The sequence below is a fragment of the Crocuta crocuta genome, unplaced genomic scaffold (genome assembly GCF_008692635.1).
Source record: "Crocuta crocuta isolate KB4526 unplaced genomic scaffold, BGI_CrCroc_1.0 scaffold8, whole genome shotgun sequence".
Lineage (NCBI taxonomy): Eukaryota > Metazoa > Chordata > Mammalia > Carnivora > Hyaenidae > Crocuta > Crocuta crocuta.
In genome coordinates, this window is record NW_027532162.1 from 112,146 (window position 1) to 139,995 (window position 27,850).

Here is a 27,850-nt window from a genome sequence, read left to right on the forward strand (position 1 = left end):
CCGCCCGCCGCGTTTCCGGAGCAGCTGATATCACTTCCGGCCGGCGGCGCGCGAGCGCGGGGAGCCGTGGGGGCCTCCCAGGCTGTGGTGCTGGCTCTAATCTTGCGAGTGTGGGTCGTTTTCCAGAGTCTTTGTGTTCGGGTTCTCGAAGCAGCTTCGGGACCCCTGAAGNGCTGCCGCCGCCGCCTCCAGCCCCTGGACGTCCAGCCGCCCTGCGACCCGGCAGCCCCGCTCCTGAGTCCGTGAGGGCGTGTGGTCCCTGCGGGGGCGAGGCGCGCGCACCCCTGTGCGCCCCACAGCCGAGCGGCCGGAGCTGGGGCTGCGCCCACGTGAAGGACACCTGCAGCCCCCCGCGTGGGCCCCGACGACGTTGCGCGCAGGGAAAGACACGTACCCTGTGACCTCACTGACCCGAGGCACCTAAAGTCATCCAACTCCCGTTAACAGCGGATGGCGGCTGCCGGGCGGGGGAGCCGCTGGTCAGAGCGACTCTGCCCTGCCGCGTGGTGACGAGCCTGCGGTGACGGACACCCTCCGTGTCCTCACCCGAGCAGCCGCAGCGACCCGTGGGGCGACGAAGGTGTTAACCCAGCCCGCGGTGGTAGATCTCTCACTGGACGTGTCTCAGATCGTCCGGTTGAACACTTTGAACCCACACAGCGTTGTATGTACAGTCAGGGCACGTGTTCTATGTCAGTTATGTCTCAGGGCTGGGGAAAGGTTCCTTCCCTGAAGACCTGGCCTCGTTTCGAGGGCCTGGGAATTGGTCGGGGACGCAGTCCCGCCTCTAACAAATGCCTGCTCTGCACTTGGCGCTTGGAGTGCTGTTGACTGCAGCCAGTCGGGTCCCTCCCCCGTGGGGCAAATGTCACAACGGGGGAAGCACGGGAGTGAGGCCGTGGGGGCAAAGGTGAGGACCCCTGCCCTGCCCGGGTCCGGATGCCCCAAGAAACCCGGCTGGCCAGCAACACGGCTCGCGAAGCGCCTGCTGAACGGCAGAAGCTCAACATTGGACGTTCTGGAGATGGATGTTCCGGAATCGTGTTGAGGAAGGAACACGCGCTCTGTTTTCCCACAAGGAGGGCAGCACACTTGCCGCAGAGGATAGACCCGCCGGAATTGCTCTCGCCCAAGAGTCTAATCAAGGTTGCCTCAGGGCTCTAAGGTTGTGAGTTATCTCAGCTGTCCAGAGGTGGGTAGTGTGGTTGTGTTACTCTTAGTAACTCAGATTGGAGGATGATCTGTTTACTCAGAGCAAAGTCGTATGTATGTATAGACAGTGGACCGCCCTGATGACAGAGGCACGGTTCCATCCGTTGCAACAAAGCTGTATTCCCCGGGGGACCGGGAGAGGCCATGGCTCTGCCTTCTGTCCCTGCGGGGTAGTGTGGTCCGTGCGGGTGCGGGTGCGTGGGTGCGTCCCCGTGCGGCTTCTCGGCGTGCCGACTCTGAGACCGTCTTTGAGACTTTGGTCATATTCTGTGCATGGATGGACCAGTCTGTTTCCATCTCCACGGACACCTGGGCAGGTGCCAGGTTTGGGCTGTGACAAAGGCAGCTTCTCTAAATGTCCTCCGGGAAGGCTTTTTCTGGACATTCATCTTCATTTATTGTAGTCGGTGCCTGGGAGTGGGATGGCTGGGTGGCAGGTAAATGAACAGAGAAGCAGCAGCTTTTCGAAGCGCATGGAAGAGCACATCAGTCATTTCCAGTTGCTGATTTTCCTGTACTCGCGTGGTGAGCTGAGGCCACTGTGAGCTCCCCCCACCACCCCACGCTGGGGCTGTTATTGGTGCAAAGTAGAGAGAGCACCTTATAATTACTCAAGCCCTCAAAACACCTGATGCTGGAAAAAGGGGGCTGTGAGTACCCGTCCATCCCTCAGCGGAGAGAGCCTCCTGCCCCGGGGCCGTGAGAGTGAGGAAGTCGGTGCCAGGGAGCATCCTTGCCCTGGAAGTTGGTCTTTCTCAGCCCGTAGAACTCCACAGACACCCGAGGACATTGCCTGAGGCTGCCTCGTCAAGATTTTGTCCAGAGATGGAAGAAAATGTACAACGGTTTGTGTCCAAGTGAAGGATTTACCAGCCGCTACAAGACAGAGATTTGAAAACCTTTTTGGTGGTGAATATAAATTGCTGGCTAACCTCACGAAGCCAGGCTGGTAGCTTTTCCTGTAGAATGAAATGATTTTCTTTTGAAAAATGCCTATTCTGGTTGACTGTCCAGGGCATGCATTTCTCTTGTCGCCTCACATGGGGGGACAGGGAGGAGAGTGGGGTCCAGCGTGGCCGAGAGGGGGGCTCCTCTTTCCTGAAGAACCTACCCCTGCCTCAGGGCTCTGCTTTGGTCCTTCTCACTGCATCATGGACAGTCACATCATGGAGATGATTCTCAGAAAATTCAAAGAGCAGTTCCTGCTCGTGTTTCTCACCTCTGCCTTCAGGTAACTGGCGCTGCTCTGTGACTAGAGGCCCAAGGAAACTGGTCGGAACCCGTTTTCCTGGCTTCTTTCAAATCACCGAACACTGTTCTGGGCCCTGAGTGGAGCGGTTTGTGAGCGTGCACGAAACCCCAGGAGTCTCAGCATCGGGCCTGCGCCCTGAAGATGCTGCCACACGGTTAGCATCTCTGCGGGATGAGCCAGCTAGACACGCCCACGGCTCCGTCCTGGACCAGTGAGGTCCCCGCGGAGCAAGCCCCGTGGTTGCGTGGCCCATTTCAGTGAGCCCAGGTGACAGTGGCAGCATTGCAAAGCCAGGATTTGACCCTGACCGATGCTGGGTCTTCCCCATCTAATTCCTTCTCTCCAAAATAGTATCAAAAGGGCGGTTATTTTTCTGAATTTACCCAAACTCTCAAGAGTTGTGTAAGAAGGCTACTCAGCCTCCAACTGAGAACACAGTAAGCTGGTTTCAGCTTTGGCCCGTGAGGAAGTGACTTCCTGGGGCACCTGGGGGGCTCAGTTAAGCATCTGACTCTTTTTTTTTTTTTAATGTTTTATTTCTAGGAGAGAGACAGCATGAGTAGGGGAGGGTCAGAGAGAGAGGGAGTCACAGACTCCGAAACAGGCTCCAGGCTCTGAGCCGGCAGTCAGCACAGAGCCCGACGCGGGGCTCGAACCCACAAACCGTGAGATCATGACCCAAGCGAAAGTCGGACGCTTAACCGACTAAGCCACCCAGGCGCCCCAAGCATCTGACTCTTGATTTTGGCTCAGGTCATGATCTCATGGTTCATGGGATCAAGCCCTGTTTCGGGCTCTCCACTGACAGCATAGAACCTGCTTGGGATTCTCTCTCTCCCCCTCCCCTGGTCACTGGCTCTCTCTCTCTCTTAAATAAACTTAAAAAGTGACTCAATCCAGTGACATTCAGAAGGATGATGGCAGGTGGTTTCAAGTGACATGAAGAGGGGCTGCTGGTGTCCCTTGGCCTGAGCGGGGAGGGCTCCCGGCTCAAGGGAATGCTCCTTTGACCGCCCGTGTTAGGGAAACACTGCCTGCCACCTCTCCTCCGTGGGCTCCTTCTGGTTGACCATCTAAGCAAGCAAACGGCTTGGCTTCGTGACACCAGAGACAAGCGTCCCCCAGAATGTCGTCACGGCCAAGCGTTAGCAGCACCTTTTAGCGTTTGAAAGTTAAAACGAAAGGACAGTCAGAATAAGACACGTACTGACCACTACCGCTCCGTGGCTGCGAGATTTGTTTATTACTGAGCTCCTCCTGGCCGTACAACCATGTGACAGTTAACATGCCATAAAAGTTCTCTGTTTTGAGTACTTTGGCTCATTTTAAATAGCAGGATTTAAAAAAAAAAATGTCCACAGCCCAGGCTGTCAGATGTTTGAATCACTGTAGAAATCAGTGGTTGAGCTGAAGGCTTAAAGAGAAATATAAAAGTACAGAAAATAGTTTCCCTATCTCTTTGTTTACGGCGTTGATCTTGGGGCTGATGATGCCGGAAGGGACCGCTGCGGCCTGCTCGGGTCAGCTCTGCCTCTGTCTAAAACAGCTGGATCATTGAATCTCTTGATTTGCCGACACCAACCCATTTCACTGAAAGGGAAAAGGGTCTCTCAGCCCCAGGGTTTTGGGGTGGGGAGAGGGTGGGGTGGGGGCGGGGCTCAGGCACCCACCTGCCACTCCAACGTGATTCTCCACAAACCGGATGTAGTTCTGGGCCTGCGGGGGGAGGTCTTCCCACTTCCTGGCGCCTGTGGTGTCCGCCTTCCACCCAGGCAGCGTTTCATATTCGACCTCGACCTTCTGCAGTATCTCCTGGTTCGCTGGGGAAACAAAGGGTGGGGACCGATGTCCCGAAGATGCTGGCGTCTCAAAATCCCCTTTCAGGGGCCTGCTTGCTGTGGGGCTCAGCAGCGAGGAAGGCAGGTGACGCTGTTTGGTTTTCTCAGGGTTGCGGAGTGGTTTTGGGGGACACTGGCTGTACCCCTTCCAGAGCAGGGGGGACGTGTCCACCCTGGACATGGGTTTGCTAAGTGATCTGCTGGAACGTCAGCTGAGGAACTTCACAGACCCCATCGGAAATTCTAAGGCTCCTGAAGCATGAAGGCTCCTGAAAGAACTCTGTGTCCTGTTCCCAGGGCGAGGACCCTGCTCTAGCTCTGTGGCTCCTGGCATGTGGCTCACAGTAGGTGCCAACCACCCCTTACTGATGGAAAGTGCTGGAACAGACATCTACTTCAAGGGTCGCCATTCACATGCTCCCCTGGACCCTGGATCCCTGAGCTCACACCATACTCCTGCCGTGCCCTCTCAAAGGTCAGGGGTCAGTAGGGCCAGGGGACACATGCAGGCCCCGCAGCCACACGGCACTGGTGGGTGGCAGCTCTGCGTGTGTGCAGAGGAGAGTGAGGGCCGCACCCCCCACCCTCAGCTGAAGGGAGGAAGCTGCTGTCCAGGAGTCCAGGAGCCTAAGTAATTGAGATCCAAGAAAACATTAGCCTTTGTACTTTTTAAAAGATTTTTAAAAGAATGGATGGACAGAAGCAGAAAGCTGTTGGCTCTTAAATGGTCTGACTGGAAACTGTATTTTCTTGGGTAAAATAGTCAACTCTGTGTCTGCACAGAGCCGGCCAGGCCAGCCCACTCGGGGAGACTCGAGCGCGCCCAGGGGCTGGTCGTCGACAGCCAGTGCCTCAGTGTCCCCGGTGTGGGGGCCGGTGGGGTTGGCTCCCGCCTGCCAACCCTCTGCGGGGGGCCAGGCCTCCCCGGGGCGAGGACCTGCGTTGGCAGCCNCATCCAACACGCACACCCTCCCCTTCGCCAGCCTCTTCCCGCGTCGGCAGATCATTCCCCACTCCTGTACCTGGGAAATAGGGGATCCTCTTCCCGTTCAGCTTGTACGAGACGCCGACCTTGACCTCGTCCAGGGCGTCCAGGATGTCCAGCTTTGTTAGGGCCAGCCTGTCCAAAAGCCAACAGAGATGCTGGAGAGGACCAGGGGAGCGTGGTGGCAGACAGGCTAGGGAGCAGGACATCTGTCCGTCCACGGTCTCCTCACCTTGAGGGCCCCCACGGGACCCTGTCCTGGCGGCCCTTGCCCTATTTGCCCTCCGTCGTGGTTCTGCCTAGGGGCTTCTCTCCAGCCAGTGCCCTGGGGGACCCCAGGGGCTGGCAGCATCCCCGGCCCCCGTGCCAGCTCTTCCCGGCACAGGCCCTGGGCCCAGGGCGCCATCCTGTTCCCTCCGCGTTCCCTTTCCCTCCTCCCTCCCTCACGGACCAGCCCCCCAGAGCCCTTGCAGGTGGTGTCCCTGGGTTTCTGAGTCCCCGGTGGCCTTAGCGGCAGCTGCCTGCCCTCCTTGCTGCTGTGGCTCCGCCCCTCGGCGCTCAGAGCTCAGCCTCTTTGGCCCTGGGTTGCAGTGTGGGGACGGTGCTCCCTCCCACCGCCCAGCCCCAACCCTACAGACCTAACGGAGGTGCTGACCCACGTCCAGCCAGGCCCAGGCCGGCCCCCCACTGTGCCTGTGAGGACGGCCGCGTGCACCCCCGTGCGCCAGCGCAACCTTCTGCGTGCGCGCTCAGCTGGCTCTGATGTTGGGGGGGACTCCTCGTCACCCCTCGCTGTGGTCCCGCTGTGCAGAGGGGGAGACCCTGCAGCCTGCACCCCACAGGACAAACACGCGGCAAGGGCTGCTTACGCGGTAAAGCCGTTAACCATGTGCGCGTATCTCAGGATCATCAGGTCCAACCAGCCNCGTGAGGACGGCCGCGTGCACCCCCGTGCACCAGCGCAACCTTCTGCGTGTGCGCTCAGCTGGCTCTGATGTTGGGGGGGGCTCCTCATCACCCCTCGCTGTGGTCCTGCTGTGCAGAGGGGGAGACCCTGCAGCCTGCACCCCACAGAACAAACACGCGGCAAGGGCTGCTTACGCGGTAAAGCCGTTAACCATGTGCGCGTATCTCAGGATCATCAGGTCCAACCAGCCACAGCGCCTTTTCCTGCCTGTGGTCACCCCCCACTCGTGGCCACGGCTCTGCAGCAGGTCCCCGATTTCCTGGACAGGAGGACAGGGTCCACGGAGCCATGAAAGGGAGCCCGCGCCTGGCTGCCTCTGTGCTCCACAGTTCTCTCTGCTGCCGCCTCCTCCCTCCCCGCCCCCCTCCTCTAATTACTTCTCCCTCCTCCTCCCCCTCCTCCTTCCCCTCCTCCCCTCGGGAATTAGGTCAGCCACACCCCCTGACAAATCCTTCCTCACGCCTGTCCCGCTCCCCGTCCCTGGAAGGTGTGTCCTCAGCTAAGGCTCCCACTGATCGAGGGCCCTGCTGCCCAGTGACACCGTGTCCTCGGTGCCTCCTCCTGAGCATGTGGAGTTGGTGGCCGAGGCAGCCTTTTGCCTCCCCTCCCCCCAGGGCCCACGTGCAGGCAGTGAGGACAGAAGGGGAGCCGGCCCTGTAGCTTCGCGTCAGGGGCAAGGTGTGTGTTTATTCCTGGGTGAGATCCCCATCCCTTTCCCTGCCCCCCTGCCCCCCGAGAGCCCCCCGCTACTCTGTATGTGGCACCCGTCCCTCCCCACGCCAGTCCTCACACTCAGCTGCTCAGGACAAGAGCCTGCGCCCCCGCTGCCCAGAGCACAGGGCCACGCTGAGGAAAGGCCAGTGTTCTCCTGAAGGTCCCTGAGCTGCACCACAGGGGGCGCTGAGGGGGCTGTGAGGCACCCCGTGTGCTGGCAGTGCGTCCTGGGGACGCGGGGTCAGCTTCCAGGCGGTGCAAAGCCGTCGTGGCATGCAACCTTCCGTGCCCGTGTGCCTGCCTCTGCCCTTGCCCCGCGCGTCCCTGCCCTCCCCGCCACGGCGCCCCCGGCACCCTCTGTGTCCCCTGCTGCGGCCCTGCCGGGGCCGGGACTCACGTTGATCTGCTCGGTGGGGAAGGCGCCGATGCCCACGCGTGTGGTGTAGGCCTTCACCACGCCGTAGACCTCGCCGATGTTCTGCGGGGGGATGCCCAGGCCCGTGCACACGCCGCCCACGGTGCAGTTGGATGACGTCACGAATGGGTAGGTTCCTGCAGGACAGAAGCGGTCAGGGGCTGCCCACCGCCCCTGCAGACCACCCCGGCCCGGGGCTCCCTCCTGGCGGAGGACGGTCGTGGTTTGGCCTCCTGTAAGTCCCCTTGGTGGGGTCTCCAGGGCCAGTGGTCTCAGGGACCAGCCTGGGGGAATGACCCTCAAGGGCACCGTGCGTCAGGCCGCTGTGGCTCAGGTAGGGGTCTGGGGGTGGACAGAGGAAGAAGGCGGCTCCCAGCTGGGGTGGTGGGGGCCTCCCCTGCTGTACCCCGTGGCCACGGGTGTGGACAGGATGCGCGGAGGGCCCACACAGTCCAAAGCACCGCTCCACCCAGCCTGCGGGGCACCCTGGGCTCAGCTCCGACCACTCTGCTTTCCTTTTAGGTCAGCCCCCCCTCCCCCTCCCAGCTGCAGCGGGAAGACTGGGGGGAGCCGCATGCCCCTCCTCACGGGCAGCCCCGTCAGCAGCCAGCCTGGCCCCCAGCAGGCACACAAGCGGGGCCCACTGGGCGCAGCTGGGCTGGGGACCTACCGAAGTCAATGTCAAGGAGGGCGGCGTTGGCACCTTCCACGAGGATTTTTTTTGGGGTGCCGTGGAGTGCCTCATACATAAAGTAGACGCCGTCGCGGACCATGGGCCGGATCCGCTCAGCAAAGCCCTGTGGGGGGAGGCGGAGGGAGGCTGCAGGGGGCCAGGCCGCGCCCACCCAGCTCCAGCCCCGCCTGATGGCCTGATCCTTCCAGGACATTCCTTCCCCGCCAGGGGCCTGACCTGCACACCTGTCCCCAGACCTGGGACAGCCATGGCCCCACTTGACTCTTGTCAGTGACTCACACGAGCCTCTTCCCGCTGCCCTGGGCTGAACTGTCCCACCAACTCATCTGTCCAAGTCCTGGCCCCCAGCACCTCAGAAGGTGAGTATTTGGAGACAGGCCGTTAAAGAAGGGATCATGTTGAGGTCACTCTGGTGGCCCCTGATCCAATGTGACTGGTGTCCTCATCGGTTTGTCCCCATCCTCATTCACAGCCCCCAACATGGGCCAGGAGAAGCCAAGATCCCAGCCTTGGACACTTCTGGAAGAGCTCCGTGCTCTTCCTGTCTCCGCATCCCATCCCTGACCCCATGCTGCCCCTCTATAAGTCCGCAAGGCCCCCTATCCCTCCTGCCCCAGATGGGACAGGGACAGCCTCTTTCTCCAGTGCGTCCTGGGAAATTTCCCCCTTGGGCCCCTGGCCTCCTGAGGGGACCCTCCTGACCTGGCTGTCCCCAAGAAGGCCGGCCGGCCCATACTGATGCCCCATGACAGTGTGCTCCGTGAGCGTTCAGTGGACGTCAGACAAGGTGTCACACATCAGAGCGGGCTGCCCGGCCCGCAGGTGCCCCTGCTCTACCTTGAGCCTTTTGAGTTGACCTTCGACGTCCACTTCCAGGGTAGGGAACATGGACTGGTGCTGGTGGGCCAGGTTCTTGAATCTGCAGGGGTGACAATGACTGCGACCCCGCTCCTCACCTGGGCTTCCGCGCCCTCCTCACTAGCCACGGTCCCCCCTTGGGCTGCGGACAGCTCAGGTACCTGGTGGAAAATTCATCAAAGTCCGACAGGAGGTCACAGATGCGGAGGCCCGTGCGGGCAGCTTTGGAAGAGTAGGCGGGTCCGATCCCCTTCCTGGTGGTGCCAATACTGGAAGATGGAGCGGCCATGAGCACAGGGAGCCGCCTGGCAGCCCGCTGGGGGCCCCCCGTTTTGCACGTTTGCACTGTGTAGACCCCCGGTTTGCATGCCTACAAAAAAGGGCTGAGCCGGGAGGCGCCCTTCCCAGCAGTAGCACCCAGAGTCTGGAGTGGCTGTGAGAACCCACCGGCCGGCTCTCAGGGGTCCGCGGGCTGGGGCCCTGCAAGGTGGTCCCCGGCCAGGCCTAACCCTCCCCTCGTCCCAGGCTGTGGCTCCAAGGCATCCTGTCTGCGTTTGGCCCCAGCTTCCCTCTCGCCCGGCACCGCGGATGCTGCCCTCCGTGCCTACCGGCGGATGCCACCGCCGGCCACCACCCTGGCCCTGGGCTCAGCTGATGGCGTGCTCAGCACTGCCACCTGCTGTAGCTGTGTGTGAGTGCGTGTGTGTGCACACCTGTGTGCACACGTGTGGCAAGTGAGCATGCCACTTGGCAAGCAAGGACGGCCATTGCTACACAGTGTCCTGGCTTTGAGAGCCAGTCCCTGGCACACTCTCATGAGTATCTTTGGAGGACAGAGGAATGGCCGTTGGTGCTGGGGGCGGGGGGAGGGGGCAAGGGTTTGGGTGCTCTGGTGAAGCTGTGGCCCTTGTGTGTGTGTGTGTGTGTGTGTGTGTGAGTGTGTGTGTGTGCGTGCGCTTGCGCGGTGGGGCTGGCTGGGCACCAGCAGTCCTCGTGGCTTCCAGAGGACCCCGGTCCCCTCTCCGCACACCCCAGAGNCTCATGTCCCAGGGTCAGGTTCCCGCAGACCCTTCCGGCTCCTGCCCTGAACTTGAGCCCTGAGGCAGAGACACGCTTCCTCCTTGGACGCCATCAGGGTGTCAGGGCTGTGGCCTCTGGACAGCCATCACAGGGCACTGTTGCCCAGACTCCGGGCTGGTGGCCTCGCTCTAGCCCCTGCCTGCCTCCTGCTCCCAGAAACCACAACCTTCGTGCAGGCGTGATGGGCCCATTGGTCTCCGAGTCTTGGCTGGGGGGCTGCATCGAAAACCAGGTCCCAGGGCCCCTGCGTGACTTCCTGGAAGTGAGCCTCCAGGGCCACCTGTCCCCTGTGTCGTGAAAGCACCTTACAAACACTGAGGCCCACAGCCAGTTTGGGGACTTAGGCTGCCTTGCTCTTTGCGTCCTGAGCGAAGTCGGGTTTCCTGCACGGGCCCACCCACCCCAGAGCGGGGCCAGGGTGAGCGCGCAGGGACGGGCACCCACCTTTCTTCTCATTCTTTTCTGCTTCTTCAAACAAGCCAGGTAAGTGAACCACCACCCCGTTGCCTGCAACACACGACAGGGAACTGGATGGAATGGCGGACCCTGGTGGGTTCGGTGAGAACGTCACGCGTGCGCGCTCACGCTCCCCGCAGCCGTGTTCGCTGGGCCGTGGACGCGAGGCAGGTGTCCGCCCGGGGTGAGCGGGAAGCGGGCTGGGCCCCCGCCGCACGCTGGGATCGCGCGCAGCCGCACAAAGCGAGGACATTCGGACCTGCACGGGCCGCGGGGACGTGCCGTCGCATGCAACTGCCGGGTCACCAAAGGACACAGTGCGGCCCACTCACACGAGGTGCCCAGAGGACTCACATTTGTAGAGACAGAAAGTATACGCAGGTACCAGGGGCTGGCGGTGAGTGTTTAGTGGGGACACAGCCGTCGGTGGGGGAGACGGTGGAAAGTTCTGCAGACAGAACTGGTGGGTGCGCCACGGCATGGACTGTTTAATGCCGCTGAGCCCCGTGCCGAAAGGTGGCCAAGATGGGACGTTTGTGTCGTACACATTTATTACAGTAGAGACGACACGGCCCAAACAGGACAAAAGCCTGCATGGAGTGTGTACAGAGCCGACCGCGGACGGTGGTCGCTGCGGCTGCCGCGGGGGGTGGCCGGGCTCCAGCGAGTGGCCTCAGGACGCCTCTCCCAGTGATGACAACGTCCTAAAGCTGAGGTGTGGTGGCGGCTGCACGATTGTGGGGAATTTCACGGCACATAAATTACATGTCGGTAAAGCCGCTACAGCTGGTTTGAGCGGCAGGGAAACGGGAAAGCGTGAGCAACACAGTCCCGACCAAGCGGGGACCAAACGGGGCCTCGGGGAGCCGTGCCCTCCCTATCCACACACGTGCTGTGACGGGCAGGGACGGAGGCCCAGAGTGGGACGGTGGCTCGCCCCAGGTCACACAGCACCTTGGTGTGGGGTCCAGACTAACTTGAAATGTAAGCCCTTTTCTCTTGGGCCAAAGGCAGTGGGGCCGGGCCACCTGCTGCCTTCCCAGGAGGAGCCCCTTCCGGCCCCGGTCCCCCAGGGCTTCCGGCGGCACAGGCTCGGCCAAGGCAGACGGGACACGGGTCCAGGTGGGAGTGGCTCCGAGACTACGCAGTCTGTGCCCAGTACAAAAGGTCACCTAAATGCCACGGCGTCCCGAGATGACCACGTGGCAGGGGCCCAGGCAGTGTCGCAAGCTGACGGGCACTGTGTGAGCTCTGGCACGTTCTGCCCCTGGCCCAGCACGCCGCTGGCCCCGGCCCGGCTCCTGCGGGCAGAGCCCCTCCGCTGAACTGGTGCCTCCTTGGCCTTGTTTCCTGCCAAGTGGGGCCCAGGGCCTGGCTGCAGCAGGGCCTCACCTGCGGGAGGTCCCCTCGCTGTCCTCGCCCCTGCAGGGGACCCTCTCTGCACCCCCGCATACTCTCCTCTGCCCAGCCTCGCCTGAGCACACACAGCCCTCAGCCGGCACCTCCCTTCCTTTGCCCGCCACCGTGCCCTCCCTGGGCTAGCGCCGCAGCTGCAGACTACGCTTCCCAGCCGGGCAGGGGAGAGGCAGGGGCAGGTACGTCCCCAGCGTGGGCCTGCTGCGTCCTGGGAGGAGCCGGAGAAAAAGTCCCTGACGCTGTGGGAGGCTGTCCCAGGGCCTCGGCCGGGGCAGGGGACTCAGGCTAAGAGCTGAGGGCAGCACGGGCGGTCCACCAGTGGCCGGGAGGGAGGGAGGGCAGAGAAAGAGAGACAAACAGACAGAGACAAAGAGAAACAGAGAGCAGGAGACTCCACACTCCTGGAAGGGCAGGGAAGGCCCCGGCCCCGAGGGCGGGCCGTGCTTTGGGGCGTCAGCGGCGAGAAGGCTGGGCCTCCATGCAGGCAGCAGGAGTCTGGCCATTGTTCACATGCGCGCACACACTTGCCTGCACACATGCACGTCCCCATCCACATAGCACACTTGCTCACACACACACAGGTGTGCAAACACTCATGTTCACCTCCACAGGTGCAAACGTGCCATACGTGCATCTTGGACGGGCCTCCCGCCCCCCCGCCGTCCGGCCCAGCCCCACATGGCACCCGGGCCCGTCTCGCCGGCATACTCGGGACTCGCCGGGCGGGGGGACACTCACCGATGAAGGACAGGGCCTTGGTGTTGATGATGCCGCTGGGCAGCAGGTGGAAGTCGTACTCCCTGCCGTCCACCACCACCGTGTGGCCAGCGTTGTTGCCGCCCTGGGGACAGAGACCCGGCTGAGTGTGCGGGAGCCTCAGGGCTGGGGCCTACCTGGGGGAGCCTGGCAGCCTCACTCCAGCCCAGCTGCAGGCATGGGTGCTCGGGGGCCGCCTCCCCCAGGGGCCGCAGGACGCTGTCCACGCTTGGACTTGGGGCATCTGGTATGGTGGGTGGCTCTGATCTGGGTCTGGAGTGTGCTGGGTTGGTGACCCACTCCACGGAGGAGGTGCAGGGGCCTGGCCAGGGGCTGGGTTGGAGAGGGGCTGGTCCAGCCGGCCCCCCAGCCCCCCAGAACCCCCTTGTGGCCATGCCCCTGGGAGGCCAGCTTGGCAGAGGCCCCCAGAGCTGCTTATAACCCCGCCCCAACTATGAGCCCCTCCGAGAGGTCCCTCCTGTGATGCAGGAATGAGGGACCGACCCTTCCGGGAAGCAGAACCCCAGGCCCCCACAGCCTGAGCTCCGCGGGGGTGGAAGCCCAGGACCCCACCTCTGGGGGTCGGTGAGGCATAGGTGCAGCCACTGGCCAGCAGGGCCGGCGCTCCCAGCCCCCTCAGCAGGGACCCCTCCCTCCCCTCCCTTTGGGCCTGTGCCTCCCATCTAAGAATAAAAAGGAAAAAACAATCCCGAGGCCAGCCGTGTTCTGGGGACACCCAGGTGACGGTGAGCTGGGGCTGGCTGGGGTGGGGGGGGAGCCCGGGGAGCCCCAGCTCCAGGAGGGATGTCCAGCCTCCTGTCCCCACCAGCAGAGGGCACTGTGGGCACTCGGGCTGCCCCTGGGGCGGGTAAGCCTGCTGGCTGGTGCCCCGGGCGGGGCCCCGCCATCCAGCCCTCATCTGCCTCATCTCCGCAGAAGCACAGGCTGACCCGCGGGGCCTCTCCCCGCCACCGTGCTCCAGCCTCGCAACGCGGGCGGGGGGCTCGATCTTGCCCACCCCAGGCAGGTCTGGATGCCGGCCGCCTCCTCCCCCCGCCCCCCTGCCAGGAGCACTGCTCTTCCCAGCCCCTCCCCAAAACGGGGGGTGCGGCGGGGCACCTGGGGACAGCAAGGGGCAGGCACCAAAGACCCCCCAGGCCCGAGGCCTTCCCTCCCACACTTCACATGATGCATCGGTACGCTAGTGCGTCTCCCGGACTCCCACACGGCCCTCCGCCCCCCTCACCCCTGTGAGCTGTACCCCCTGTCCCACTGGGCCCCGCGAGAATGCAGTTCCTTGCGGGGCCCCAGACACCCCGGCACCCCGCTTATTTAGTGCTGCCTGGACACGGCGTGGAGGACCCTCTCTAGCAGACCCCTGGGGTCCGCACGACCCAGGACCAGGTGGTGTCCCCAAGGGCCTCGTGGCCGGCCGGGGCCGAGCCGCCCTGGGTCAGGCAGTCGGCTGTGGGAACCGGCTGCAGGCTCCCAGCAGATGGTGGAAAGGAATGGGCTGCCCTGTGGGGAGCAGACGGGAAGAGTGAAGGGGCGGTGGGGGCCTGGGAGCCCAGGGGGTGTCCCACGAGCGAGGGCAGGAGGGCAGCACCAGACCGCAGGGGGCTCAGGACAGAAACGGTGCTGGGAGGTGACCTGGGGGGCTGCCACAGACAGGGGATGGGAGGGACCCAGAGGGGCCTCGGGAGGGAAGGGGACAAAGCTGGAAGATGCTGGAGGGCTGGGGGTGGGGNGCTGGGGCCCCTGAGATCCCAAGCAACGGGACTGCAGCAGGATCCAGGCTGGACCGGACTCAGCTGCCTCTCTGCAGACACCTGCTCCCCCATGACCACTTCCCACACCCCCCACCGGCTGGGTCCAGGCACCCGCCTCCCTCCCCGCCCTCCCTGTGCCCAGAGCCAGGGTCAGCTGGCCCCAGAACACACGCACATTCACAGACAAGCGCCGTCCAGCACACCCCCACCTTTGTTTGGGGTAAACACGGGCACCTAGGAACAGGCACAGGCCGTCATGGGCCAGGGGGCGTCAGGTGACGCTGCCAGCTGCAGGCCCGCACGTCAGACCACAGTCCTCTCCCGGGGGCGTGAGCAGCCAGGAGGCCGAGCCCGGGGCTGGCTGACCTGCAGGGAGCACCCCTGAGAGCTCCAGGGGACTGTCCCAGAGACCCCGGCCGTGCTCCCCCAGGTCACACGCAGGCCAGGGCTGAGGTCGGGGCAGGAACGCCCCACGCACCCTCCTTAGATGGTGGCCCGGGTGCTGTCTGTAGTCTGTAGGCCCCGGGACAGCTCGTACCTGCTTTGGAAAACCCTTGGAGGGAGGAGCCTGTCCAGGGCCCCGGGGAGACACGGGTGAGGACCTGTGGGCTCGTTTGCGGGGACTGCCTCCTGGGCGGCTCCTCTCAGCCTCCCTGTCCCAGGGCCAGGCTCCCGAGGCTCTGTGCCCTGGGAGAGTGAGCACAGACCACCCTGAACTCAGGGCGGCCGGGGTCGGCAGGGTGGGGGCATTCCTAGACCTCAGTGTCACTGCCTGAAGCTGGCCTCCCCCTACCCTGGTGCCCCTGGGGGCTGGCAAGCCAGGTGGGAGTGGGGCACAGGTGCAGGGCATGGGGTGGCCTTAGGGGGCTCTGCGGTGGGGGCTCGGGTCAGGCCCAGCTCCACTCCCACTGCCCCCGCCCGGCCTGTTGGGTCACTCACAGACGCCCCTGCTGGTGGCCTTCCTGGAGGAGGAGATCTAAGAGAGGGGGGCTCTCTCCCCCCCGGACTCGGGAGGAGAACCAAGGCAAGGCTGGCCCACTGGGGAATCTGACCAGGTCTGACCCCCCTGCCGAAGCTCAGCAGGACGGGGCCCAGGCCCCGCGGGGAGCCTCTCCATGGGCTGCTCGGGCTGAGTGTGTGCCGGCCGCAGGGCAGCTGTTCTAGAGCCCGCCCTGCCCCGTGTGCCCTCTTCTGCCCTCCTTGCCATCTCCATGCTGATGCAGCCTTGAGAGCCCGCTCCGAGTCCCCCCAGGCCCCAAAACCTGGGGGACAGAGAGCCCCTCCCTCCAGGAGGCCCCGGCGGCCCCCCTGAAGCGCCTGCAGTGCAGCTCCTGGGGGCCGTTTCCGGGCCTGAGGGACCCACTCCTGCAGCTCCCGGGCCCCCAAGTCTGGTCCGGTGCCCGCAGGCCTTGGGAACGCTGACAGGGGCTTGGCTGGCTCAGGGGATCGTCCGCTGTTCAGGGACATCACCTCCTCGGAGGCAGCCAGGGGAGGGCTGGGAGCCTGCATGGGGGGCAGGGGAAAGGGTGTCCCTGGGGCGTCCCCCCACCCCCAAGGCTGTGGCTGCTCCTCCGTCCGCACCACCCCTGCCTGGCCCAGCTGCCGGGTGCCTCCCCACACCCCTCCTGGCCTCCACGGTCCACACCCACAGGGCTCCGTGTGGCTGCCCTGGGGAGGGAGCCTTGTCACCGGCATGTGCACCCGATGTCCAGGCGCCCTGCTGTTTGGTAGGCCTTCTGCTGACCTCTGATCTGCCAGGGCCCGACCCCTACAACCTGCTCGGCCACCATCCCTCCCGTTGTCTCTGAATCCCCAGCTACCCGGGTCCCCATGCTGCTCTGGACGGCTGGTTTGGCCACAGTGCCCTCTCGGCTCCGGCTCCCAGGGAGGCACCAGCCTGGCTGTCTGTCCTGCCATGCAGTCCCCTGCCCTCCCCAGCCCTGCCATCGTCAGTGTTGAGGGGCCCTGAGCCCCAGACTCCCCTTCTCCCCAACGTCCCTGACTGTGTTTTGCAGACAGCCCCGCCCCCGCCGCTGCAGCCAGAGCCTGCCTGTCCTCACTCTGGACAGCTGGTGCCAGCTCCTCCGCCCGCGTCCCTCCCCAGCCCTGGCCCACGTCCCGGACAAGTGGGCACCAGAAGCAGGGAGGTGAGCATGGGCGGGGGAGCGGGGCAGCTTCTCTGAGGCTGTGGAGTCCCCACCACCAGGCCCCCAAACCTAGGGGACAGAGAGGCCGTGGGCCAGCCCCAGTGTGCTTGGGGTCTGGTTGGGTCTGGTCTGGGTCCGGGACTGCAGAGTGGAGGTTTTATCACGACACACAGCAGGGGGCCGGAGGGTGGACAGGCCTGGGGAGGGGCACCTGGGCATTGCTTCACCAGGTCTGTCTGCCGGCCAGCTCCTTCGCGGGTTCACTCACTCAACCCAAACAAAAAGTAGCCCTCTGCTCAGTGAGGCACCGGGCGGGGGCTGGGAGGAAGGTCCTGGGCTCCAGGCCTCACCTGCCGGGGCCACCAAGGGCTGTGTGACCTGGCAGGCCCTCCCTCCAGAGCCGCCGCTGGGTGGCCAGTGCCGTCAGAGGGTGCAGACATGCAGGGGACCTGCTTCTGGAAGTCACACCGGGCACTCCAGGCCCCTGTCCCCGCGAGGGCCCTGACCAGCCTGGGGTTCCAGGTGAGCTGTGTCCTGACATCCATCCGGGGAGAGGGGTCCCAGAGCAGCAACAAGCCGCAGGGCGTGGCCCCTCAACCGCAGCGGCCACCGTGTGCGCACCAGGCCTCTCCGCCACCCGCTCGAGGCCACTGGCCCTTCCCAGGGGGGACGGGCTGGACTAGAGCGGAAACCAGGGGAGAGCCAGCACAGCACCCTCGTACTGAGCGCGGCCGCACGGGGAGCCCGGTTAACCCTGCAGCCGGAACGAGGGATTGTGAATCTTGACCTTGGCGGTCCTGGGAAGGGGACCCAGAGCCTTCTGACCAAAGTAACTGTGGAAGTGGAGGGAGGGTTGAGCTGAGCGGCTGGCTCCGCGGGCCTGGGGCGGCGTCCAGGCTGCGGGTGGGATCAAGCATCAGGAAGGACACTGACAGAGAGAGGCCGCAGGAGGTGTGGGGGTTCGTGGGGGGGGGGCGAGCGTCCGTGCAGGGAGCAGAGACAGGGATGCCAGCGCCACGGCAGGCCCCCAGGGGCCCCCAGGGGCTGCTGGGAGGTGGCCCAGAGGGAGCCTGCCCTGCCAAGAGCAAAGGGAGGCCCCAGGGGACCCAAAGCAGCCCCCCCGAGACCCAGAACGCTGGGCACGGATGAGGGACTGCGGGGCGGGGGCTGGGGGGGGGGCGTGAAGGCCCGGAGGGCACGGAGCGGGGGCACGAAGTATCTGTTCAGTGAGAAGGGACCAGCCCCCAAAGGGCGGGAGGAGGCCAAGCCTGAGACCCTGGACAGTAAGGGAGGTCGTGCGGGAGTCCTGGGGCGCTGACCACAGGCCTCCCACGACGGATGGCAAGGAAACAGGACAGCTGTGGGGGTGCAGGTGGCCCCAGACCGCGAGGGCCACGGAGGGCTTCCCGGGTGTACAGACTGGGAGGCGGGAGGAGCCCAGCCTGCTGGTGTGGAGGGGCAGCAGAGCAGCGGCAGCATGCAGCCAGCCAGCGCGTGGGGGACGCGGCTGCCACTCAGGACGGCCCCGGGCCCAAGTGACGGGCCAGGTGACCCTTCTGGTCACTGGGGCTGGCCGGCTTCAGCCCTTCCAGGCAGCCGCCCAGATGGACTCCCGGCCTGGCCCGCCCTGCACACTACACGTGCCCGCTTCCCTGGGCCCCTCGCTCCCACGTGCCGCCCCGCTCCGGCTCCGTGTGGCTCTGTCACCTGATGGCCGTGACTTTGGGCTTCATGTATTCACACCCTGAGGACGAGGCCGCCTTCCCCAGGGCAAAGGCTGGCCCCTCGCCGTGCAGCCGGACACCAGGGCTGTCTCCACGGCTGTGTGGCACACGTGAGGGCCCACACATGCCGCTTCCTCTCATTCCTCCACTTTTCTGGGCCTCACTTTCCCTGCTTCCCCTGCTTGTGGGGAGGTTGGAGGGGAGGGGGCGCTGCGGGCTCCCCCCCACATGGACAGCTGGGGCTCCTACAGGCGGAGACACGTCTGATCCCGTCTGAGAAGTCAGATGGGGGCCGGTGCCCAGTGGGCCCTCAGGGCAGCTGACGGGCTTCCAGCCTGCTCTGCCCTTGGCTGGTCCTGTCCAGGACTCTGGCCAGTGACAGACCGGAGGGGGGGGCCTGGCCTGCTGACCGAGGTGGCAGAGCGGGGAGGTCCCGCTCCAGAACCATTTCCAGAACCAGGGGAGCACACAAAGCCCCCCCCTCCCAGTCTTTTCAGGAGGGAGACGGGCCCCAGACACACGGGAGAGGCTCCCTGGGGCCGGCAGGTTACATGCAGGGCCGAGGCGCCGTGTGCCCAGAAGCAGGGGACAAGGGCACCTAGCTCGTGTAGCAGGGTACCTGGAGACTGCCTCTGTCCCCTGGAGGCTCTCAGGGGACAGGAATGGTTCGCTGGCCCAGCTCAGGGCAGAGAGGGTGTGAGCCTCTCACAATCCCACCCCAGGAAGCACCTTCCAGGAACCCACTGCCCGGAGGGGGCCCAGAGAGCGGCTGACGTGTGCCGAGAGACAAGCGTTGGGCTCCCCCCTTCCCCGGGGCCATGCCCCAGCCTAAGCCCTGCTGGCAGGGGCCGGGGGAAAGACTACAGACCAGGCCGAGGAGCTCGGGGGGTGTCCCCTCCCCTTTTGGGGCAGCATTTCTGGGCACGGCTCCAAACTGCTTCAAACCCACAGCCTGCAGCCTAACGCCCGCCCACCTATCTGGGCCCTGAGCTGTCACCCAGCAGCCTGGCTCTGCCCCTGGTGCAGGGGGCAGTGTGCAGAGAGCCCACAGCTGGCAGTGCCCACCCTGAGCCCTTGGGGAAAGAGCCTGTCTGGCTCCCCGGTGGTGCTGCCAGCCACCGGGTCACCCTGGCCGGCTGTGTGCGGCCCCTCCCTTTCCCCCTGAGTCTGGCCAGACCCTCCTTGCCCCTGGTGTGTCTTCCTTGAGGTCCTGGCCCCAGGGCCACCCCCCGCCAGCCCTGTGCCAGACCCAGACAGGAGGAGGGCAGTGCCTCAGACCAGACAGGCGGGGGGGGCCCCCCCCCCCNAAGGTATCTAGGAGGCGTGTCCAGGTCAGGGCCGGGAGGACAGGGTCCCCGGGTGCGAGGGGAGGAGGGGGCTTGCTGGGGGGGGCCCGCACCTGGCAGCGGCTGATGATGTCGGCGTCCGTGGCCAGGAGGTCCACCACCTTGCCTTTGCCCTCGTCCCCCCACTGCGCGCCCAGCACCACGGTCACCCGGGAACCGGTCGCCGCCGCCTCCTGCTGCAGCCGCCCCCGCTTGATGCCGCCCGTGCCGGGGGGTCGGTCATTGGAGGAGGCTCGGGTCCCCGACATGCTGGCTTGGCTCCTCGGCTGCGCTGGGCCACGGGAGGGCCTGGCCGCTGCACCNCCAGCTGGGCCGCGGACGCTTACTCACGGAGGTGGGGGCCCAAAGACAGAGAGTGCTCCGCAGTGCAGGTTTCTCCCTGGGGGAACGCGAATGGGGGCATCTGCGTCCCCCCCGCCCAGGCAGGACCCGGGTCCGCACTGCACCGGGTCCCCACCAGGCCTCTGATCTCAGGATTTCAGGAACTCTGGGGGCCCCCTCCAGCGTGGGAGTGCCGCCTGTAAAAGGGGCGCCATGTCCTCACACAGCACCTGGAGGGGCAGCATCCTGGGGGCTCGCTGCGCACCTGCCCCGAGCTGAACCTGCTCCCTGGAGTGAAGTGCGCACCCTGGTGGCCACAGAGAGAGCGCGCGGCGGTCCCCACCGGGCACACCCACGCCTGGTCTCAGGGGCTGTGTGTCCGGCATGGGGGCGGGTGGGCTCCACCGGGCTGTGCCGCCTTCGGTCCCAGGGCCCTAGATCCAGGGACACAGGACCGCTGATGGCAGAGTCCCCTGGCCAGTGGAGAAACAGCCAGGGATGCTGGCCAGCCCCACACCAGACCCCTTCCTGCCCCAGCCTGCGCGGGGACTGGGTTTCCGGAGAGGATCTGCATCCGTCTGCTGGGCTCCCGTGCTCCCAGCTGGGTGCCCGGGAGCCTCCCTGGACCGCCGACATCCTGAGTGGACTGGGGTTTGGGCGTGGCTCCCCCCTCCTCCCCCTCCCACCTCCACTGGGAGATGAGGCCAGGCATGGGCCTGGGGGCAGGAGTGCACTCTTAGCCTCTCACCCGGTTCCCTCTGGGGGTGGGCGGAGGGCCCCAGAGCCCAGCACCGACCTCTGGCCAGGGCTCAGAGGGCCGCTGGGCTCCGCGGGCTCCTGCCCCGGGACCGGAGCGCCCACGGAGGAAGAGAGCAGACTCTGGCTGCCACACACAGCCCCTCACGGAGAGACCTGGCACAGGACTGCCTGCCAGCCTGCCCCTCGTTTGCCCCCTCCTCCCCTCCCCCCCGGGGGCCCCGGCTGGGCTCTCTATGCGGCCTAGACCCTCCTCTCTCACACAGGAGCACAGGGCACACGGGCAGTTCCTTCCCCTGGCACTGCTGTGGGGTAAACGCCAGAGTGCAGGTTATCGGTGGGGTGCGAGGGGCAGGCCTCCCGGCCTCGGCCTCCACAGATGACAGCCCCCCCCACCCAGTGGCAGCGTGCGGGAAGTAGCTGGACACGGGCAGGCANGGCAGGATTGCAGCAGAAGGAACCACGAAGGTGGGAAGGGTTTGCATTTCCAGAAGGAGCGCAGAGGGGAGGATAGACGGCTGGAGTCACATCAGATGGGGGTGCTCCTCTCTGCGGAAGGGGGGTGCTGGCTTGGAGCCCTTCCTGGGGGAGACCAGGGCTGGGCGGGTCAGCGTGGGGGTTCACACGGGATCTGCACGGCCCATCGCTGGCCAGCAGGGGCACTGACTCCCCCATGCCCTGGTCTATAAATAGCCGGAGGGCCTGGGGGCGGGGGTGTCGGGCTTTTCTATAAACAGCCCTGTCCTGGCCCAGCAGGTCACGCTGCCCTGCCTGAATTAGAACACACCCCCCTGCGGCCTGTGCACAGTGGGCCGGGCACCAGGGTGGCGGCAGAGCAGGTCAGCAAGCTCGGGGGACTCACTGGGTTAACTCGGGCTCAGCCCCGTGGGGTTCCCACTCCCCGGGGCCACGGGCCCCCCGGAACCACATCACGCACAGTGGTCCAGGACACAGACACCACGGACGCCTGCACGGCAGGGGCGCAGGCGGACAGTGCNCGGTGCGCACCACGCGTGAGAGGGAGGCCCGGCCACACGGCGGGATCCTGCTCAGCCAGGAAAAGCAGTAGAGTCCCGACACGCGCTGCGACTCGGAGGAGTCCCGGGAACACGCTGCGTGGACGCAGCCAGTCACCAAAGGCCACGTACTGCGATTCCGCTTATACGAAAGATCCACAGAAAGCAGGTCCGCGGAGACAGCAGATTTGGGGACTGGGGAGGGGGCGGGCAGTGACCGCTGCGAGAACTTTTGGGGGTCGGTGGAATGTTCTAGGACTGGATCGTGGTGCTTGGACGCCTCCTCCATCTGCTGAAAAGTCACCGAATTACTCACAGCGGGTGAGACGCATGTCGGTGAATCCTGCCCGAGAGCCGCGCTCGCCTCACGCGCCCTCGGGGGTGTTGTCGGCCTGCCCTGCCCCGTTCCCGGTGCTCCTGGGAGCAGCCGCCCCCGCCCCGGCCCCTCACAGCAGCTGGGCCTCCGCCCCTCGGGCACTGCCCGCCCTGCACGCTCGCCCGCAGCTTCTGGACACCACGCGCACTCGCTGGCCGGGCTCTGCTCTTGATTTATTGGTCTGAGGCTCTCCAGACGCCAGCCTGGGCGCGCACCCCTGTGCGGGCGCGGTGGTAGGGCAGGCTGCCCCTCGCCGGGTGCGCCCTGGGTCTCCTCTCCGCCCGCCGGCGAGGGGGGCACACCGGACCCCTCTGGTGGCTGCGGCTGCAGAGGGCGGTCCCTCTGGGGACAGGGTGGTCGGGGCCTGGCGCGGGCAGCGAGAACAGATAACCTCCCACCCCCAGGATGGCTGTGTGGGGTGTGGACCCCTCTTGTCTGCTGAGGAAGGGGACCATGGCCTGTTTGTGGCGATCCTGGCCAGCCTGCCCCTGCCCAAGGCCCCAGGGCCCTGCCACCCGCCCATACCCCACTCAGCTACCGCAGGGCAGCAGGAATGCATAAACAACCCTATTTCAGTTAAAAACCGCTCTGCTGCCCCTGGCTAAGCAGGTTGAGGGGCAGAGCTGGGAGCCGGGTAAGGGGGCAGCTGGGGCGCAGGGCTCCCTCGCCCTATTGGGGGAGGGCCTGTCTTCAGAAGCATCTGGGTACCAGGTGGCCGGAGGGCAGGGCGCAAGCTTCAAGGTGCCCTGGGGACACAGCCAGTGCCCCTCACCCCTGTGGGCGGTGCTGGGGTGCATGCGGGCGCCGGCTTGGGCATCGCATTCAGAAAGCAGACCAAGAGGGGCGGGGGGCGTGCAGGCTGTCCAGGAGGGTGCGGTGGGGGGGGCTGGGCTCTGGTGCCTGCTGGGGTCTCGGCCTTCAGGAGGCCCACGTCCCTGGAGGGTAAGGCACAGAGTTTTGGTTTCCTGGGGGCCGTCTCCCGGCCAGGCCCTGGAGGAGCCCCGCTCAGCTGCACGTCGGGCGGCTGCGGCTGGGTGGAGGCCGCGGGCGCTCTGCTCTCACTTGGCTTTGGGCTTACGGCTGAGGCCTGTGGGGAGCGAGAGGAAATGGCATCATTAGGAGTAGACTTGCTGGGGACAGAGCCGAGGTGCCTGCGTGGGGGTCACCAGGCTCCTGCTGCCCCTCCGCCACTGCCCAGGGGCTGCACTGTGTCTCCTTGGGTCCACTCTGACCCTGGACCCTTCCTCCTGCACAGCAAGACTTCCAGGTGCGAGATGCTGGCATGACCCCCAGCTCCTGTCCATGAGTCCAGGCCAGACCTGGGCCCGTAGCGCACGGTCCACCCTCCCCGATCTCCAGCACTGCTGTCTCTCCTGGCGTGTCCCCAGCTGTGTCCCTCCCGGTCCCTTACACTGTCTTCACCTGGACAGTTCTTGCCACCTGCATGCCCTCCCCCCCAACTGGCCTTGTAGGTCCCCTGCCCAGTAAACCCTCTGGTCCAGGGNATGGGTCTGGGGCAGACTTGAGTTTGAGGAGCAGGCTTGAAAAAGATGGGGCACAAAATGAAGAGCAGAAAGGTCAGAAGTCACTCAGTGGGGCGCCTGGGTGGCTCGGTCAGTCTGACTGTTGATTTTGGCTCAGGTCACGATCTCACGGTTTGGGCTCTGTGCTGACAGCTCAGAGCCTGCTTGGGATCCTCTCTCCTCTCTCTCTGCTCCTCCCCCATTCTCTCTTTCTCTGTCTCAAACAATAATAAATTAACTTAAAAAAATAATCTTAAGAAAGGGGTGCCTGAGTGGCTCAGCTGGTTAAGCGTCTGACTTCCACTTAGGTCATGATCTCAGGGTTCGTGGGTTCGAGCCCCGCGTCGGGCTCTGTGCTGACAGCTCTGAGCCTGGAGCTGCTTCCGATTCTGTGTCTCCCTCTCTCTCTGCCCCTCCCCTGCTCATGCTGTCTCTCTCCCTCTCTGTCAAAAATGAACACTAAAAATTTTTTAAAAATAATCTTAAGAAAAACATTCAGAGCAGGGTTTCTGGCCCAGCCCCACTGCAGGTGCCAGGACATGGGGCCAGGCTCGGGGGGAGGCCAGGGCACCGCACAGCAGGGGTCTCTGAGTCACCACCTTAAGCAGGTAATAGGCATCAAGGTCACTGGCCACAGGGACGTGGCCCCGAGCCCTCCTGGGCTGCTCTGGTGGGGACACACGTCACGGGTGCAGAACTCCTGCCCAAACACCACCTGGAGCCACGTGGGCTGGGGGCAGTGGGACACACGTGGGGTGAGGCGTCTTCCACAGTTCCAGGGCCACACGGGACAGACCGAGGTTGGAGGCCTGGTCCTGGGGAGGACCTCATTTCCAAAAAGTCCAAACCACGGTCATGAAAGGTGTGACGGGCCTGCCTGGAGACACGCGCCCGGGGACATGCGCCTTGGGGACACGCGCCTTGGGGACACGTGCCTTGGGGACACGCGCCTGGGGACACCCGCCTTGGGGACACCCGCCTGGGGACACCCACCTGGGGTCACCCGCCTTGGGGACACCTGCCTAGGGTCACCCGCCTTGGGGACACCCCCTGGGGACACCCGCCTGGGGTCACACGACAGACCCTGAAACGTCCTGGGGCGTGGTGGGAAGAGCAGCCTTGCTCTTAGGAGACCTCTGAGGTCGGGTTCAGGGGCCAAGTGTTATGATGTCTAGAACTTTCAAATTGAAAGTTGAGAACAAGGCAGCAAGTGCTGATCATTTTGCTATTTTTTGTCAGATTTTGCCATTTCGGGGTGGAGGGTGGGCGGCATTCATTATCATCTTGCAAACTTCCTGTTGGGTTGGCGTTTTGCAAATAAAAGTCTGAGGAGGCAAGGAGGATGGGGCTCCTTCCTCCTGCCCCCCCTCCCCGAGATGAGGGCACCTGGGAGGGCTGTGTGGCAGCAGGGGCAGCACCCTGGCCCTTCACTGGACAGTGGCCACACGTGGCCGTGAGCCACCAAACCCACAGACCACACGGCCCACCTGTCCCCTACACCCAGGGCCAGCAGCGGGGACGGATCCCGACTCCTGAGGGGCACACGGGTGACGTTCTAGCCCAGTGCACGCTGGCGCTTCACACGAGAGCCCCGCACGGGAAGTACGCGGGAGCAGACCGGCTGAAGGCTGTACCCGACCATGAGGGTAAACTGTGAAGAGGGGTGCACCTGGCTTCACTCCTGCCCTTGCCTCCTCTGGGCACCGGCCGAGGCCTCGGCCCTGGGACGGGGAGCCGGGCCGGCCTGAGCAAGGCCGCGGGTGTGTGAGGACCGGACGGGCCCCCACCCGTGACAAACCGGATCGGCATCCGCTAACACAGTCGGGAGCGCAGCAGGGCCCCCGGGCCTGGCTGGCTGCACCCGTGAGCCTCTCAGGCCACGTCAGAGACACGGACGGTCCCGCCCATGCTTGGGGGCCTGGTGCTGTCGACCCATTCGTGGGCTCCAGGACCGGCCGCCCGGGGAACGTGTGGCCCGACCGGGGCTGGGTGCGCCTGTGGAAGGGGGGCGCCAGCCAGACTGGTCGGGACAGGGACCCAGCGGCCCTGCCCCCGGGAGGGCACCCGGGTGGGTCTTGTCCACCCCGCCCTCTCGAGGCCCCAGCCGGGCGCACAGCTCCGAGGTCGCACCTTGCCGCAGCGGGGCCGCCAGCTAAGCGAGGCAGGGGTCCCGAGCGGGAGGGCGAGATGGAGGGCCAGCAGGTCCCGCCACCAGCAGCAGGGGGCGCAGGGGGGCTTGGCGCCAGGCCCGGCGGCCGCAGGGAGCGGGTTAGAGGCCCCGCCTCCCTGCCACGTTAGTGCGGGGCGCCAGGCGGTACGTACCTTACTGAATCACACAGAGCCTTTTTGTTTTATTATCGTCAGAGTCAGGGACAACCTCTGCTTTCAAATAAGAGAAACGCACTCAACGGCTTATTCTCGGTCAACCCCGAGCTGGGAGCTGGGGCTGCGCGGACGCCGAGCCAAGCACGGCCGGGCCTCACGTGGCCCCCGGCCACACCCGCCCCGCCTGCCCCTCCCTGCCTGAGGCCGCGTGGAGCGGGACCAGCGGGTCAGGGTCACGGCCACACGGGCAGCGGCGCCCACAGTCGCCCCTCCCGCGTGCAGAGGTAGACGGGCTGTGGCTTCCTTCCCTCTGCGGTGGGGGCGGGGGGAGGGGGCCAAACGGCCGCTGCAGAGAGAGACTGGGGGCCCTGGTGGGGGACAGATGGGCTCTGACCACACACCAGTGCCCCCAAGCCCCGTGTGGCCTGCCGCCCCAGGTCCCCGGTTTCGGGGGCACGAGGGATGATGGGAGGGGACCCCCAGTTACCTTCCTGGCTCCTCGAGGGGCGTTTCTTCCTCCGCTTGCCCGTGCCCTTTGAGGCTCGTTCCCGGGGCCTGGGGAGGGTCCCGGACCCCGAGGAGTCCATCGCTGTCTCCTCAGAGAAGGACCTCTCCAAGGACGTGTCCAGCGCAGAATCTGGGGCCGTGTCCTCCTGGTCCTCTGCGACACCGTGGTCACGGGTGGCCGTGGCCTCCAAGCTGTGGACCGTGCTGTCGGCCTCGGCCAGGCAGGCGTCCCGAGGGGCCTCGGGGTCTCCAGTGGCTTGGTTCGACCCCATGGCCTCGGGGGGCCGGTCACCAGAGAGCCTGAGAGGCTCCAGGGCCTGAGCTCCTCCCAGCAGCACCGGCCAGGCCCCCGGGGGGAGCGGGGAGCCCTGGGGGTCGTCTGTGGCCAGGACGTCGCTGGCATCGGTGTACCAGGAGGAACGCCTCTCCGGGGCCCCCGGCCCGTCCTCCCCTGACGGCTCAGCGGTGGGCTGTGGGCCAGGGGCCGGGGCGTCCGCGAGGTCCCTGCCGTGGGGCTCAGAGGCGGGACGGCTGGTGCCTCCTACAGGGTCCCTGGTGGTCACTGTGGACGCGGGACACGGCAGCTGAGGGTGGCGCCCAACTCCCAGGTCAGCCCGATGGCGCCCGAGTGGGGGACGGGCCTCCCTCCGCACGCGCTTCTACCCGGACGCCCCCAGTTCCACCCCAGAGTCATCGCCGGCAGCCTCCAGCAGGGGCTTCCCAGGGGACAGGCCCCAGCATCCTCTGCCCGCCTGCCATGAGGGCCTATTTCACCCCCGTCCCTAAGCCCCCGGGGCAGCCGCGTGGCGTGGACCCTCCCTGACCCCCGAGCACCCCGGAGCTCCAGGGACAGTGTCAGAGGCGCACTGGCGCGNGCAGCAGAAGGGGGAGCCCGCCCTGCGGCCCCGCCTCCCACAGCGAGGCAGCTGAGAGGGCTTCCTGGAGGAGGCAGGAAACAGTGATGAGGAGGTGGGAGCCGGCCTCACCTGGTGCCTTGTCCCTCACGGGGTCCACGGCAGCCGCCTTGCCGCCCCCCTCTGCGTCCCCTCGGCCACGGGCCGTCTTCCGCAGCTGGAAACCCTTCCGGATGTCCGCCAGCAGGGCGTCAATGACACACACTTCCTCCTGCTTCCCGACTCCCCTCCTGACTGAGAAGCCCGGAGACCCTCAGAGAGGCGGCTGGTGGGTCCCCGGAGCCGCGCAGCCGCCCTTGCAAAGAAGCCGACCCAGAGGGGTGGGGGAGGGGCAGGAGGGGGGCCTCACCAGGCTTCCCGTCCTCGCCCCGCGGCCTCCGCGCCTCCTCCTCCGCCAGCTGCCGCTTCCTCGTCTCCGCCTTCGCCGCCTGCTCCTTCCGTTCCTTGTTGTCCTGCGCGGGCGGGCATGGCGCCCGTGAGCCC

At 65.4% G+C, this 27,850-nt stretch overlaps 2 protein-coding genes across 2 annotated transcripts in view; both read right to left on the minus strand.

The window, feature by feature from the left end:
• Positions 1 to 3,684: 3,684 nt before the first annotated feature.
• ADSS1 (adenylosuccinate synthase 1) lies at positions 3,685 to 19,877 on the minus strand. The gene is made up of 11 exons (XM_077776530.1): positions 19,683 to 19,877; positions 12,626 to 12,728; positions 10,417 to 10,522; positions 9,097 to 9,204; positions 8,915 to 8,996; positions 8,054 to 8,180; positions 7,366 to 7,520; positions 6,389 to 6,513; positions 5,325 to 5,422; positions 4,135 to 4,284; positions 3,685 to 4,054 (listed from the first exon to the last, which is right to left on the minus strand). The coding sequence occupies exons 1-11, from the start codon at positions 19,875 to 19,877 to the stop codon at positions 4,002 to 4,004; spliced, it is 1,302 nt and encodes a 433-aa protein (XP_077632656.1). The 3' UTR covers positions 3,685 to 4,001.
• Positions 19,878 to 22,253: 2,376 nt separating this feature from the next.
• LOC144241860 (inverted formin-2-like) overlaps positions 22,254 to 27,850 on the minus strand; it is a 10,862-nt gene continuing 5,265 nt past the window's right edge. The window contains exons 12-16 of the mRNA XM_077776507.1: positions 27,717 to 27,830; positions 27,440 to 27,601; positions 26,434 to 27,015; positions 25,944 to 26,000; positions 22,254 to 23,185 (exon numbers count right to left, since the gene is read on the minus strand). Coding sequence (XP_077632633.1) covers positions 25,945 to 26,000; positions 26,434 to 27,015; positions 27,440 to 27,601; positions 27,717 to 27,830 — 914 coding nt within the window. The 3' untranslated portion in view covers positions 22,254 to 23,185; position 25,944. The remainder of the gene's footprint in view (positions 23,186 to 25,943; positions 26,001 to 26,433; positions 27,016 to 27,439; positions 27,602 to 27,716; positions 27,831 to 27,850) is intronic.